This window comes from Rhyacophila brunnea, unplaced genomic scaffold (assembly GCF_057557595.1).
Source record: "Rhyacophila brunnea isolate RB1 unplaced genomic scaffold, BYU_Rbru_1.0 scaffold_19, whole genome shotgun sequence".
NCBI classification, from domain to species: domain Eukaryota; kingdom Metazoa; phylum Arthropoda; class Insecta; order Trichoptera; family Rhyacophilidae; genus Rhyacophila; species Rhyacophila brunnea.
Window position 1 is genome coordinate 30132652 of NW_028232848.1, and position 17401 is coordinate 30150052.

Below are 17401 nucleotides of genomic sequence, written 5' to 3' on the forward strand. Positions count from 1 at the left end.
TGGCAGAACACACTAACTGGAGAATAATAGTTTTGAGTAATTTGACTTTGAAGTTGTTACAATATTTGAAATGGTCTATCATGTAAGTTTATTAAGTAATCGTAAAAAGGATGACTTTAAAATAAAGACTGTTTATTTATTAAGAAGGTTTCCAGACGGTAAAGTTTGAAATAAGGAGCATTTTGGTATAACTAACTCAATATGTCATTTTTTCGAATTAGTGCCTTCGGCCAGAACAGTGACGTCATTTTCTTACCCTATCTGGCATATTTTTATGAATGACAGTTGGAAACACTGGTCAATATACTCTTTTTCCGATACTTTGTGCCTTTTGCTAGTAACTGATAATTATTATCAATATCATACTCATAACGTGGTAAGTGTAACAAAGCATTTACAGTGATTGTTCAACGCTCAGGCATGTTGTTTTAATTGCCGACTTACAAAATAATGCGTTGGTTGCTTAAATGGATTAACGTGGAGCTTGAAAAATGCTACCGACCTCACACCAGTGGCGTACCTCTCGTGTAGTTTTAATAACGACAACATATTATTAATTATAAAGATAACATTTAAAAATTTTCCCTGTGTTATTTGAATAATACATTAGTACGTCTACTAAATCCAAACATTGGTAAGTCTCGAATTCATGTTAAGGAGTACTAATTGCAATTTGAAAGTTTTACACGTCCTCCAAAATCAGGCATAATCCAAATTTTTCTAGCATACATATTTATATATCGACACATAATCCGTAGCCCTAACTACCTAAATTAATAACTTATCAACTTTCAAGCTTTCATTTTCAAGTGCTAATACACAGTTAACTTGTTGTCTCTGAATTACACATAACTGACGTATCTGACCATAGAGGAATAGTTTTGATGTAAATATTGGCCAATTGCAATACATAATGTCTGAATGACTTAATTCCTCAATAATTCCTCTTCTTCTTATTGTACCATCCCCTAGCGAAGGTCGGCCACCATCAAGGCGATCTTATCTTTGTCGTCTGCTACCCGGATCAGTTCAGTGGAGCTGCACTCGTACCAATCACGGAGGTTCTTAAGCCACGAAATGCGGCGCCGTCCTCTGCTACGCTTCCCATTGATCTTTCCTTGAATGACAAGTTGGGGAATGCTATATGTTTGTCCTCTCATAATGTGGCCGAAGTACTGTAGTTTCCTGGTTTTGATACTACGTAGAACTTCTCGGTCCTTCCCCATTCGATTGAGAACTTCAACATTTGTGACCCGGTCAGTCCAAGGAATTTTGAGGATGCGCCTATACAGTCACATCTCGAAAGCTTCAAGTCTCCGTGACATCTCTTGGTTTAGCGTCCATACTTCCATAGAAAAGAATTGAAAGAACATAACAACATACTCGTACCATACGTAGTCTCAGACCTAAGTTAAGATTTCGATTGCTAAGGTCACACGTTCGATTGGTTCGCTGTTAATGTCAAAACTTGTGTTGATGTCTGGTGTCGCTCTTTTTGATGCTAGTAATAGTTTTGTTTTCTTCAATAATTCAAGTAACTAAATAATTATATAAGTAGGTTAATATTATTACTTTTTGCCAGAAATTATTGCAGCTTTCTATTAATTTGTATTTTTAAATAGGTATACGATTGCGTTTTATTGCCCACTACCATCCTAAAAAATGAAAGTTTGTAAAAAGCTCAGACAGGTTTGTAAATAATTTCTTTCAACTCCCTATAGTTATACAATAGACTCCACTGGTCGCATTGTCAGAAGAACTTATAAAAGGTGTTAACTTATATGGGTATGGGTTGAATATTTCTCCATTAGGATGACTATAGTATTAATTACTTCATGGGAAGTTCCTCTGACTCCATTATTTCTCAGCACGTCATTGATTCATCATCATTGGTTTAATTGTAATATACCAGGTCACAGGTCAGTATATTCTCTATAACTGGGTACCACATAGTGCACTGCAGATGCATACGATACTTCACAACTTACATCCCACAATAGTAATATATGACTGTGAAAGCTATACTACCCATTTAAAATAAACCACGTTAATTTTATATTGGGTGATAAGATAAGTGATAATAAGAATATTATTTTATCTCTACAGCTTCTCAAATTATTCTGACAATCCATTAAATAAACCAATGAAATAAATCATATTAAACATTTTATTAATGAGATTTATTTGATGGCACCATAAAGGTTGATTTATTTTTTATTAACTATATAATGGTTGTGGACGTGTCAAATAGGTTAAATTTATAATTGTATATATTATCATGTTTCTTTAATATTTACATAAACACAACTTGTCTGTTCTACTTTATTGTTATATTAGTTGTTATTTGTAATTCAGATATTTTTTATAATTTTGTATTTATTATGTATTATGGCGCATTGGCCAATCGCTGTAATGCCGTAATACTCTTTTTCTAAATAAATAAATTAATTAAAAAAATGTTTAATTTAAACGAAAGACGTTTTGTAGTAAGTAATATATTTTATACTCTGCATTTATTAGTTATTTTTCTCTAGCCCATTTACATGTATATCAGTGTCGAAGGGATGCCTGTCGTAGGCTGTGACAGGCAACTGAAAAAAGTCCTAGGGCAGCTATATTGATAGGACTTGAATTTTAATTTGGTTTCACCCTCAGTATTTCACTAAAAAGACATCACGCAGTAAAATAGATATTTTGTATATAAAAAAGTAATGCTCAACCGATAATCGAACATGCGCTATAAATTCTACGACTTCATTAGAACTTAGATCAATATACGTAAAATGCCTGCCATTACACAATATATCTACGCAAATATAGGTAGGCTTTATCGTTTCATATATGATAACTCGACAAATCAGTTCAAATTCCATTGAAGAAACTTTGGAATATCCCAAACATCTTTTTGCATGTGTTAATAGAAGATTCGATAGACTTATATACAGTATACATTTATGTGTAAATCATAAATGCAATACTTCAAGACAGATGGCTCTGTTGATTTTTTTCACCTTTAAAATGTTTTTAGGTTATTTCAATTATTTTTATGAAGGTATGCCTTAAATAATCGCTATATCATATATTATCATCTTGGAGATACCTTCATCCAGCAGTGGATAGATTCAGGCTGATGATGATGACATAATATATTATCTATTTATTTTCTTTTTACTACATAATATATTAATACAAGTGAAAAGCGTGGTAATCAGGCAAAGAGGCGTATCAGTGTAGTAAAAAGTGCAAAGTTATAAAATGTATACATACTCTAACCCAGTGGCGAAGGGTGGAGGTAGGCTGTTAAGATCCGCCATAAACAGTGCACATTAAACTTTTTCAGACATAGATATTTGTTTTCGTTGAAATAAGACTACAATTTACAGATAATGTTGGTTAGTTTTTAAAATTCAATTAAACCCTGAGAAACCAAGCCATAATAGATAATAGTCAAAAAATACATGTATATCTATAAAATATCTAAAATTATGCAATTAAAGCAAGCATACATAACTTTGAATATTTTATAAATAGAATAATATTTTATATATATTATAGTTTGGTTTAGGCAGGACTTAATGAATTTAAAAAAAATAACCAAGAATATGTGCAATATGTATTTTTAATCCAACAAAAACAAATAACTATGAATGAAAAAGTGTGCACGATTTTGTCGTATTGCCCAAATTAGACTAAAACTATTATGGTTTCGTTTAGGCAGGGTTTAGTTGATTTTTAAAAACTAACTAACACCATCTGTAAATTGTAGTCTTAGTTCAATAAAAACAAATACATATGACTAAAAAAGTTTAGTGTGCACTATTTATAGCGAATCTTAACAGCCTACCTCCACCCTTCGCCACTGCTCTAACCTATCCAAAGATGTATTTTATATCATCCTCTCATCGAAGAAATATTATTTTATCATACATCATTGTTTACGATTTTTTTTATCAATTTAACGAATCGGTTCCTGGGTATATAGAACCGAATAAATTATCACTATATTTAATATTATGTTTGCCAAATTTCTTAGGAAGGCAATCTGATGTACTGTTGTCACTTGATATTCATGCGTCGTGAAATTGGACTCTGAGATTGGTTTTATTTCGCAGAATTTTACGAAAATTATCATCAACGAGGACATAATATTCATAGCCATGATAATATTATTACAAAAATATGCTGTGAATTTTAATCAGTATTGTATCTATTATGTAATAATAGCTCGAGTATGCGCTAATTGCTTGTGCAATTCATTTAATTTATGTAATATTTACCTTTATTATTTAGAATGGAGTGTTGGACACTGAGAAAAGCGGAATTAGGAGAGAAATCAAATACGATACACCTTCTGATATAGTACCCACGTAGCCGAAGAATACAGGGTGAGAGGGTGGAAAGACCTCTCCAAGGTATTGAAGTACGAAGAACAGAGAAAAACTGAGAGGGTTTGACGTTATCGTAATCCCAGCAGTGGATCTAAACAGCCTGATGATGTTGATGATATCGTTAAGGGGGAGTTTACCAAGTACTATGGACAATGACAGAATTTAGAATCAAAATGTGTTTTTTTTTATAATAATCTAATCTTCATATAAGTATATTATGTAGGTATCATATTTCATTATAAAGTGTATCATTTACAATGAACTTCTGATAATTGTAACGGAGCTTTAAGGTAGGTATAATAAATAAAAATAATCAAGTAAGACAATAATATTCTTATGAGACATTACGAGGTTAAAAAAAATGCAACAGCGCCATCGCTCTTCAACTATTGTATGTATCGGATTATTGTGCAATGAATGTCAGATTTTTTTGTAAGTATATACCTTACCTTACGGACCTTAGCCCCGTCTACCGTAATGTATGTACTACGGTAGGCTCGAAAGGCGAAGCCCAAAACCTTTGCGCATAATATTATTATCCAAAATCATTAATAATAAGATAATGTAAAAAATAATTAATATGACATTCAATCACATAGATTGTTTTTAAAAATAAAAATAATTTTTATCTAATGATTTTTGATGTGTGTAATTGTTTATGAAAATAAATAATTTAAAATATAACTTCTCAACACTCTCCGCTCAATTTTAAATCGTCAGTGAGCGATTCAGTGTGTACCTACCTATTAATCAGTATCTAGTAATATCGTAACCTATTAATCAGTATCTAGTAATATCGTATTATCTTCTTATTTCTCGTAAATATACCTAACAAGTGTGCTCTTTTTGTCTAATCTCCACAGCCTACCTTCTTTCCAAAAGTCACCCTTCGCTACTGCTTGATATAAAGCATTTTTTTTCGTAAATTTTATCTATGTAGGTATAAACAAAATTCTGGAAATTATACGCTTTTGTATTTCACATTGTATTAGTCGCGCGTTTTATATTTAGAATTAGTTGTTTTTTTTCTCTTCGCGTAGGTAACTTCGATTGATATAGACTTTTTGCCACACAGGAAAAAAAATATTACTCACGAACGCATTTTCCTTTGAATTGATATTTTGGTGGCCCACCACCTCGAGAAAATTATTTATAGCAAGAATGTTTTTCTTATTTTTCTCGATACTATTATACATTATTTTTTCTACCAAATGCGTCATAGGCCAACTAGACGTTCCGATTTAGTTGGGTGCTGGTGACAATATGGTCGGATCGTGATGTCTATGATAAATGCTCCAACGGGTCTATTTTATACATAAGGCGAATATCGACCGCTAAAGTGATAAAGCTATTAAAATATAGCACTTATTGCAACAATTACAACCAACTTATTATAATTGTTAGAATAAGTGCTAATACTTTGATACAAACCTACCGTATGTTTGACAATATTTATCACTTTAGCGGTCGATAAGTATAGAATAGACCCACGGGTAACAGTCCAATTGGACTTATATGAGCGGCCGGCATTCTGACAAAAACATGACAAATATTAAATCATCATAACATTCATAAATACAGATTATAAAATGTTGCAACTTATTACAGTAAGGCTCAGAAACACGGCATTGTAAACACAGCGCGTTGACAAAAATCTTACTTGATTCCAAACGCATCCGATTAGAATCTCCAGTTGGATAAAAAAAACAATTTTTGATTCACATATTATGATACTTTTGTAATAAAGTATGACCTTCGAATACATGCTTCAACTGTAGTGACTTGTGTCTGAGCCCTTAGGTGAACTTAAATTAATCTCTATCTGTAATATGCGTGTTAACAAAGTAATATTTTGAAAAAGTTCTATAACTACAGATTTCTTATGAAACTGAAGGCGTGTAACATAACACTCTTGTTTGGTATTAATAAATTTTATGTGATCATGAAAATATTTGGCATCATAAGGACATAAATATCAGTCCTACAAAATTTACTGTTTATTTTTGCTTACGTCCCTAACATACCTAAATTATTGATTTACAACCTTTATAGGGAACGTAGCTCTTCATAACTAATGCCGCTGGTAGCACGATCCCATTTTTTAAAGATTTCTATACTCGCGTTCTGTTCATGAATCAAGAATCAACTTAGACATTCAGAACGTTTGGAAGCATCATCCGATTTGATCGGACTAATCATAAGTATAAAATATATTTTATGTCGCGTCAACCAAATTGGAACGTCTGGATTACGTTTTAATTCTCACCGTTCATGAAAACTTTGCTACTAATTTGACGAGTAGGTACGTATTATTTATTTTTTGTTATAATTAATGCATACGTAGGTTTCCATGTGCACTGTTACACTGTAGCAATACTGCAGGATGAAGCTATCTGCGATCTGATTCCATTCCTTTCGGTTGTGTGAATTTCGCTATGTATTTCCGGTGGACATACAGATACTAGGTAGAGTTACACCTTTCGAATATATTATATGAACTTATTGTAAGTGTGTCGTCGTTGATAATTCAAAAATTTGTAAGGGACATTTTGACGAAAATGAGTTATCCAAAAGTCCCTTCAGTAATTTAAGAGCTATTCCATAAGATACAACTTTGATGGTAGGACATTAGTGTCGAGCCTATCAGGCACCATTAGCGAGGGGTGCAAGATTAGTAAATGCGCTCCCCAAAGACATAGACATTTTCAGTGATGTACTTAGCATTTTGTTTTTGAAACTTTATTTTTCTGTGTAAAATTGTATGTTTTTTGTTTTCAAAATTTTATTTTTTTGTATTAAATTGTACTTAAGTATGTTTTGATTTAATTTGTTTTTCTGTTATTACTATTATTATTATATTCTATATTGTAATATTTGTTATAATGTAAATCTCATGTTGTGTACGTCTTGAATTTAGATTTGTTATGTCCACAATGTTTTGTATTCCTAATAAAATAAATAAATAAATAAATATTAAATTAGTGAAACTTTACATAAGTAGAATTCCAAAAAAGTGTCTTACGCCCCTTGACTTAGCAAATTCGATATTATCCTGATATTCATTTTGGCATCCACATTTAGTGCATTTTATGAACCCAGGACTCATCTGGGATATGACATATAATATATAACACAATAAATTTATATGTGACGCATATTAAACACATTTGATGCGGCCCAATTTTATGAGCTGCTTCAAATCGATTGAATGAGGTTACGTAATATTAATAATCCAGTTAAAGTAATTTACAACTCTGATTTTGACAATCTTATTTTGTTGTAGTATTTCTAAATATATCAACAATACTGGGTCATATTCATTTATAACGATTGTAGCTATCCCTTAGGTTAAAAAACATCAATCATTTGAATGTATTTTTGTTATGTAAAAATATGCTTAAAACGAAAATACGCTAAGAAATATAGTTTACACTTAAATGAATACAAGTAAAATATGTAGCTACAGTGGTTTTGTTTTCCAAAAATAATTTCTCCAAAGTACGTTTTCATCAAACAACTACAAAAGTGAAAAAAAATCATCATTACATAACTCACCCCGACTTGGTACAGCATTCTGTAGGGCGCGATGGGCCGGTGCACCAGCCTTGGCCTCGAAGGCTGCGGCCTCTCAGGTCTCCCTCGCGGCGACGGCGCCTGCCCTATTCTAGACCCCCCGTTACTGCCCTGCTGGAAGACCTCCAGAGGCAGCCGAACGGCGCCGACTACCATCGCTATAGCTGCCCACCACTGGACGCAGACCACTCCTCGAATCATCATCGCTGAATAAGAATACCGAAGACCAAAGCCTTTTTCAATTCTTAAATTTCAAGTTTATCGCAACTTCAATATTTTGCATTCCACTGTGGTCGTTTTGATTTTAATTGACTATAAGACAGTCAATAATAAGGTTAATGGATATTTTGTTTCCAAAATAATACCAGATAATAATATAATAAAGCCACTGATTCTAGAATGTTAAAAAAACACGTGATGTTTTCAATGTCAGATTATTAGGTACAGTTTTTTTTATTATGTTATCAAATTGTTTTGTTTTTAGTACCGTTAGCCGTAATTAAAAATTTGTCAATTTTTATCAAATTATATTTTTTATGACTTCTTTTTTTAAATGTTTTTCATCGATTCTTTAGAATATTGTTTACGAATTTATTTTTTTACTTATTCCCGTTGGAATTAAAATGATTAGCTTGACCTGTATGTTATGCAAACTTGTTAGTTGGTAGGTAGATATTTACTTAGTTTTGTTTTTGTTGGCGCCACTCATTTTGTCAAAGAAACCGCGTAGGGCTTATCTCGTGTCATTTATTATTTATTATTAATTGTAATTATAATTAATATACAATAAAATGATAAATTAAATTCGAATTGATTGTTTATGCAATGCAATTAATAAAATACACTTTGCACGATAAGTAGTAAGTATATTATTTTTAATTTATTTTTAAATCTTGTAACAAAAATAAATCATTTGTCACTTATAATTTAATAAAGAAATGTTTACTATCAAGCACTGAATTTCATATAAATTTAATTGCAAATACACGTAAATATTTGATTTAATAATCAAAATATTAAAATCTCACCAGATATGTTTTTGAATTTCAATGAGAAATTATATTTTTATTAAGATAGATTATTCGAACAGATTTAAAATCGTAATAATTTTTTTAAAGTCAAATCAAATTCAAAATCACTAAGTTCTTTTTTCCCGCTTAAACGTATTTATCAAGTTTTGGATATAAAAAAATATATTTCAAGACTGTTTTCACACACACCTTCCCTGATTGACGATTCAAAATCGACTGAATCTTAAAACTGCCTTCATAAAGCTGCTTGCTTTACTCTTGCACGGCTGGTGTGCGATTTTCTACCGAAAACTTAAAACTGTATACGAAACATCCGACGTTCGCGCAAATTTATCAATGAATATTTACATACGGTTTAGTGCTTTTGTACAAATGCTTAAATGTTTTTATGTATGAAATATTATTTCCTAGGCGTAAAAGCCTCGACTTTGTTTGTATGAATCGGTCTTGATCGTTGAAGGGAAATCGTGAGGGGCGAGGGGGATTACAGGTAGCTTTTTGTGCAGGTACATATATACCTAGAGCTTCAAGAATTAAGTGGGAAGAAAATACAGTTCTAATATCCACAGGTGAGTGATCTAATACTAATAATGATGCACTGTGCTAAAACTTTCAGTGATCACTACAAATTATAGTTTGATACAGATTGTGTTATTGATGTTAGACAGATTGATTTTCAAGAATTTTATCAATACAAATTAAAACTTTTATGATGCACGGGATATGATTTTTTTGCAAGGCCAAATAGATTCAGGGTGTGACACTGAATTTCGAATTACGACGGTAGTGCTAGTTCTCTATTATATTCGAAACCATCGCGGTAACCTATTGAAAATTTTACAAATTATGCGATAAACCGGCATTACAATATATTATACAATGGGTATTATAATGCAACACTAGTTATGCATTCAGGAGTTTTATGCTTCGATTTTATTTTAACCAATTTCCAGGTACATTCTACATACTCAGACACTCCACACTGTGTGTGTAGCGATAAACACCTGGACTGCAGGTATAACGTATGTATATAATAACGTTGTTATTGCGAGTTGTCGTATCTAAAAGTGACGGTTTTATGCGGGGTGGGGGGAGGTGATTTCGCCACGTGGCACTGAATTGTAAATTACGATAATTAATGTTGTGCTAGTTACTGCTTATCTTCGAATACAATGCAGTAACCTGTTCCCAATAATTGAAGATTTTCGTTTGCATATTATGTCGATCAAATAATCAAAATATTTTTAACTAAAATTAATTATGTCATTGTCAATCGATTGCTAAAATCTCCTCGAGTTGGTAGCCGTGGAGTGTGATAAGGAAAACATCACCAGCATCTGCACCCTGAATCCATATGCTCATCTCGAAGACTTTTCTTGACTGGATATGGCTTAAGAAGATATGAATCTCTATGACTTAACTAAAAGAGACTCACTCACACCAATAATTAAAAAGTTATTTCACGCAAACATTTACCCCCGTTCCACAAGCTGCTAATTTTGTCGCTGCGATAATTTTCCAGCAAGCAGTTGCCGTAAAGCGTGGAACTGCCATTGGCTTTCACATAACACATCGGCGTACATTAGTCGCGCGACAATATTCGTTGCTTGTAATTTACGATTCGGTTAATCACCGCATGGATCACGTCGACGTATCTTGTGATGGGTTCTTGAGTCATAACTTCGGTACTTATAATGATCGTAGTAAAAATGATACATATGTCAGTTTAGTGTCTACATTTAATTGCTTCAACTTCAAATGTGAACGCGAACTATTATTAGAGTTTGTATTTTCCAGTATACCCAGAAACTTTAAATTCACTACACATGTGATAATGCGGTGACAATACATTATTTAAAAAATTGGGAGCGGTCCAGTATCCCAAACATGGGGTACCTATTCAAAAACATAACTTTCTTATTAATGATTTTATTGATCTGAATCCTTCAGTAATATATTCTTCTTTTCGAGGATAGGAATTTAAAAAAAAACATTGGTGCCGTTGATTTACTTTTCGAGATAGGTAATGGAAGTATTGCATTGGTACGCATCGTAGTTTTAGGCGTGTAGCGTGTGAAGTTAGGGCCTCGCCAGCAATGAATATTTTTTGTCTGTTTTGCTTTACATTAAATTTAATCAGAATAATGGCGCCCAATTTAAAATTCTCGAATGTGATATTTTATTAATTTAACACGCCTTACTTAAGTTATTTATTATTCATTTGTCAAACATTTTAAGTATAAACCTCGTCGTTTTGTGTTATTATCGGCTATCGCTCTTATTTAATGATTAAAACTATGTATAAAAACCTATGTCATGCAGCTGCTTTCATGTATGTGTATCAAGCTTTCGGTGTGTTGGTGGTTTGTAAGCGATCGCAGTTGCTTCCCTCACCACCACTCCCCTTTCAAGCACACTACCACACTCAAGTTTCCTGACGCTGTGTGTAAGACGTAAGTTATGAATGAAGCGAGTTTATGAATGAATGACTCGGACGACTGTACTACAAACATTTGTTTACCGTCTTACACGTTCTGCATTGTAGGATAATTTTCAATAGATGAATGCTATTATTACTGCTCTGATGAAGGTCTCTAGTACCTACTTATAGTTTTCTGAATGTATATCCATTCACTTATATTTAAAATTAAACTGTTAAACCATCCCGTAAGTTACCTATGCGAATTATTGCTTTTCGGTACGTTTTGTAAATTCGTCATTATATATGGTATATATGGTAAATCTATGGTATCAGCCTTTAATAATTCTACATGTAACCTGCTAGAGTTGCTTCTTCATAACTGTGTACACCCGGCTCTAGGAATAAAATAAGTAATATATTCTAAAAATATAGTTTTCTTCTTATTCCACGGCGCTACATCCCGGGGTGGGATTTGGCCTCCTCAGCGACCGCTCTCCACTCACTCCGGTCTCTCGCCACACTTCTCCGGTTACCGGGTCATCCTATATGAAGCCAGTCCTCTTCTACGGCGTCAGCCCATCTCCTTCTTGGTCGGCCTCTGGGTCTCTTACGTTGGGGTAGCCACTTCGTCATGATCCTTGGCGCTCTAACTTCAGGCATTCTCTCCATCGTAGTCTTTGGGACTTACAGTATCTTATGATTGTTTGTTGTTCAATCAGCTCTTCCAACTAGTGGTTCATTTTTATTCTGTAGTTCTCATTTTCCAACGAGGGTCCAAAGATTTTTCGGAGTATTTTGCGCTCGAAGACAGCTAATTTATTTTCCTCGTTTTGAGTTAAGCACCAAGTCTCAGCCACAAGTGACCACTGGCCTTACAATTGTTTTATATATTAGAAGTTTACTTCTTCGGCCTAGAATTTTCGACCCCACCAGTCGCTTGCAGGCATGCCAGCATTTATTCCCGGAGATAAAGATATAAAAATATATTTTTACATAAATATTATATTTTTATTTTCTTTTTACAACATTTATGAATACAAGTAAATATCATTAATTTGATCTAATTTTATGCGATGTAATTAGGCAAAGAGGCGAATCAGTATTGTAAAAAGTGCAAAGTTATAAAACGTATATCTACTCTACCTGTTGTAGTGTTCAAAAATGAATATTTGTTTACTTAATATATAATAAGTACATAATATGTATAAAATTCTTCAACGTAACCAAAGACAAACTTAAATTATATCTAAATTACAAAATATTTATTATTGCAAATTAAATCGAAAAACCAGTACATAGTATGCTTTGACATTATTTTTGTGTGGGTTTTTTTTATTCTTACACCGCCATTATATTATACTCGTAAGTAACAGTACCTAGATGATAGGAAATTTCATCATTCTTGGATCTGCGACCGTTGATGGATTCTGGGAGCTTCGTTTCCTCCTGAAACATTCTTCATCCAGACGATCCAATGGGACCGCTTTCTAATTAGTTTGGCCAAGTCAATACAAAATATTCTATCAATGGCGCAAGCTAGCGATCTCAGTATGTATCGCCTGTACAGAAATCTCCTTTTACCATCGCTGGTAGATTATACGGTTTTTTTAAATGTACGTGGACAGCGCAAGCGATAGGCATTTTTATGAGATGTCACTAATTTAAAATAACCACAAAATCAAATTAATTACATCGTCAAATGAGTTCTTTGCATTTTATAAAATCTTTCGACCAGATGGTTTTCATAGTGGAATTTTCCGTTAAGTAAATCAGACGATAGAAAGTATTAAAATCATAAAAATACATATTTGATATAGGTAATATATATTTATTTCTGGCTTCTCAACAATTATTACCTACTAGGTATGTTTTAAAACGCAGTAGAGGTTTATCCCATAGGACCCATCATGGCCCCTACACCCTGAATCGGGCCCCCAGGCCAGGGTCTTTAGTAGGCCCCTACCTATCACTAAGATTAAAGGCAGTAAGACCCTCTACAGTAACGTTTTCGAAATGGTGTTCGAGGAAAAAATAATAATAGTATCTTCTTTTATTTTGTTAACTGTCAATTCATGGTGGAACTGCATTGTATTGTTGTTTTTATTTAATAAAACGAAAAAATTTTGTAGTACTTATTCCACTTTTCAATTCCACTATTCAAGTGGAATAAGTACTACAAAAAAATTGCGTTTTATTAAATAAAAACAACAATAATAGTATCTACCTATTTTGTATATTTTTTAGCAATTTTTAATATTTTTTAATACATCCACTTGAATTATTGAATTGTTGAATACCTATCGGCATGCACCCAAAATTGCATCGCATAACTAGATGTTCTGAAACCATAATCAACACTAACATTTGAAGTAAATTAGCGCTGCAGGCAACCTTTTTACTATTAGGGTCAATTTGTGATGTGTGTTTATCTCATTTATCTGGTTGATCCACCACGCCGGGCTCCTCCTGATCGCGGGCCCCCAGGCTAGAGCCCTGTCAGCCCCCCCCCCCCCCTTGTGGGGGCCATGGGGCCCATAGGCAAAATTATCGTAAGAGGCCTCCAAACCCGTCAGTGCAGAAGCAGCTAAAGTATAGCCGTTAAGAATACCTTCGAAAAAAGGCAAATTAATAAAATATAATAAACTATTTTTCTTATTATTTCTTTATTGAACGTATATTATTTTAAAACTTCCCAGAGAAATATATAATTATATAATTACTAGATTTGCTTTTAATACGAAGACGCCTAAAGGCCATATTCCATTGGCAGACGCACAGACCCAACCCGATCCAACGATCGACGCCAACCGTCGTCGCTAGCTATTTGCAATTACACGCAACGATTCAATCTCGTTGGTCCTTGATTTGATTGGTAAAATAATACTAGTGTTGCTATTATTAAAAATATAGGTTGAGTGAAAACTAGATATTTCTTAGATTGGTGGCTACACTGAACGCATTCCCGCGCAATTTTACGTCAACAAAACTGAGCTGTCAGCTGTCAAACCTAGCGAGCATCAGATCTGTTAAAATTTATGCGGCCGTTTGACATTTATAGAAAGTTTGTATACTTATTGTTAATTTACATCATGAATAACTGGGCGAGCTTGAATCTCCAAACCAATTGAGTAATTCGAATATCGAAAGCGAATAATCCAAAGACTAATTTATTGTAGCGAGTATGGCTATATTTCAACTGGCTCAGGCGGTCAGGACTCGCCGTAAACGAAAACACTGGGTCAAAAGTTGGCTAACTGAAGAACAGCGTGATCGCCATTGAATATGGCGGATTTTTTTACGTTCCACACTATATCTTTGGCGTGTATTTATTCGGCGAGGACTGTGTCCTCGGTGATACTCCATATATATTTTTTAAGTTTTCGCCATCTTGTAGTTGTTCAGTTGAAATCGACCAGTAGAATGAAATGAACGACCGTTTGCATGACTCAGGCGCATATTCGGCTATTTTCGTACGCTTTCGGCAATCTTCGCTTGATAATGAAAGGATCGCACGACGGATAATAGAAAATTTTCCACTTTCGACCCGATCGCTCACGATCCTTGAAAACCATAGAGAATAGAGTTTGACAGTCGTGGCAGACGATCGGGCCAGACGCAATCTGCCAATGGAATATGGGCTTAACGGGATTATACAAAATGTACAAATATACAAAAGCCGACTGCCAAAATTAACCCAATTTGTGAAGAGGTTCAAAAATGTGAAAACTACTAGCTAATTTCGTCGCAATTAGATTCGACACTATTTTTAACCTCTTTGGATAGGACACACGTGGCTTAGTTAGTAGAGCACATCGGTCCTGATAAGCGTCGTATTTTTGTTAAATTTTTAAATAAGAAATTTCAGCCGACTGATTTTTATGGATTTACGCCTTTTTTATTTTAAGAATTTCACTTTTATGACGTTATGAATAGACTCAAAATATGAATTGATTCCGAAAGATAATAATCATATTATGATACTTTAGAGATAGGTATCTAGTAAATTAAGAAAATTTCCATTAAAGCTCTGAGGTAGTTACATAATAATATATTATGTTAATATTGTTAATATTAAATTATCGTCAATTTTCGCCTAGTAAACGCTGAATCTTTTGTAAAGATAATATTATACCTATTTGAAATTTGAAGCCACGTTTTCCCAATATAGCTTTTTGCAGTCCGTTCTAAAAATAGTTTAATCGGTATAATTTATATCAGCAAATGATCACGGTTATTCACTAAGGCTTTTTGGGTACAGGGCTACCAACTCCCACGTAAAACAATTATTTAATTAATATAATTTATAATCATTAATATAACTATAGAAAAATCTATATAGGTACCATAATAAGAGAAAGTAATACCTAAGTAAGTATAAATTTCTTAAAAAATATATATAATTCTACTGTACTTGATACCAGTGGCGAGGGGTGAAGTTAGGCTTGAAGGCTGAAGATTCGACATAAACAGTGCACACTAAACGTTGTCAGTCATACTTATTTGTTTTCATTGTTAAACCCTGCCTGAACCAAACCACAACAGTTTAAATTTAGTATGCTATGGGCAATCTGACAAAAATATTGCACAATTTTTCAGCCATGCTTGTTTGTTTGCGATAATCGATAAAAAATATTCTTCTATAAAATAAATATCTAAATTTATGTATGGTTTAATGGGCATAATGTTAGATAGTTCATTATTAAACGAATAATTTTTGACTATTATCTACTATAGCTTGGATTAGGCAGCGTTTAATTGATATTTAAAAACTAACAAACATTATCTACATATTGTAGATTAGTTCAATGAAAATATATACGTTTTACTGACTAAGTTTAATGTGCACTATTTATATCAAACAGCCAACCTCCACCCTTCGCCACTGCTTGATAGCAGATTATTCCAAAAAATATAATCTTTCTATACCAACTTAAATAAGAGACTGCATTGTTTGCATGTATTCATAAAACTTACCCAAAAGTTACTAAAAATATGTTATTTTAAATAATTGGGTAGCTCAGTAAAAATATTATTTTTGTTTCCTTGAAATCATAGCGATTCAAAAAATATTATCAATATTATGATAGAAACACATTATTTTTGTTTCCTTGAAAACATAACGAATCGAAAAAATATTAACAATATTATGACAGAAAAAATATTATTTTTGTTTCCTTGAAAACATAACGAATCAAAAAAATATTAACACTATTATGAGAGAAAAAATATTATTTTTGTTTCCTTGAAAACATAAAGAATCGAAAAAATATTAACAATATTATGACAGAAAAAATTTAATTTTTATTTTCTTGAAAACATTACGATTCAAAAAAAAAGTATTATCAATATTATGACAGAAAAAATATTATTTTTGTATCCTTGAATACAACGATTCAAAAAAATATTATTAATATTATGACAGAAAAAATATTATTGTGATGTCCTTGTAAACATAACGAGTCAAAGTTATGAATAATATGAGAAATTAAAAAAAATGTTCGTTATAGTGGTTTGGTTTCCCTACAAAAATCACCGAAGTTCGTTCCCGTGACAAAAAACTGTAAATTTTGATGGTAGTGTTAGTTATTGCTCATACTTCGAATGCAATATTATGGTAAATTGTTTGTAGAAAATGATGATTGTTGCATATTGAAAGAAATGGTAATAATTTGAACGAAATTTGTAATCTAAAATCTTAATTTATTTCATTGCGCTGGAGTGGAGATAAAAATAATAAATAGATTTTAAAAATGTCGATATCCATTACACACGAAGATTCATCAAGTAACTTTATTGTTGGTATGAGAAGAAAATGATTAACTAATACTAAAAGGCATGAGAGACATTCTATATTTTTACAGGTTTTATTAATCGATATTTTCTTCGTATTTTATGAAGGCTTACTCTGTTACTTTCCATGACTGTAGGCATGCCATGCGCTGCATAGGGGCGGCGAATAAAGGAACGTATACAAATATTCTTACTAC

At 32.7% G+C, this 17401-nt stretch overlaps 2 protein-coding genes across 3 annotated transcripts in view; one reads left to right on the forward strand and one right to left on the reverse strand.

Moving 5' to 3' along the window:
- The window catches only part of aos (protein argos), a 105561-nt gene extending 96371 nt beyond the window's left edge, over positions 1–9190 (reverse strand). Inside the window, exon 1 of the mRNA XM_085945809.1 lies at positions 7944–9190. Within this exon, the coding sequence (XP_085801935.1) occupies positions 7944–8165 (222 nt within the window). The 5' untranslated portion in view covers positions 8166–9190. The remainder of the gene's footprint in view (positions 1–7943) is intronic.
- Positions 1–17401, forward strand: part of LOC147072894 (elongation factor-like GTPase 1) — a 468820-nt gene that overhangs the window by 388483 nt on the left and 62936 nt on the right. The gene's annotated exons all lie outside the window — the stretch shown is intronic.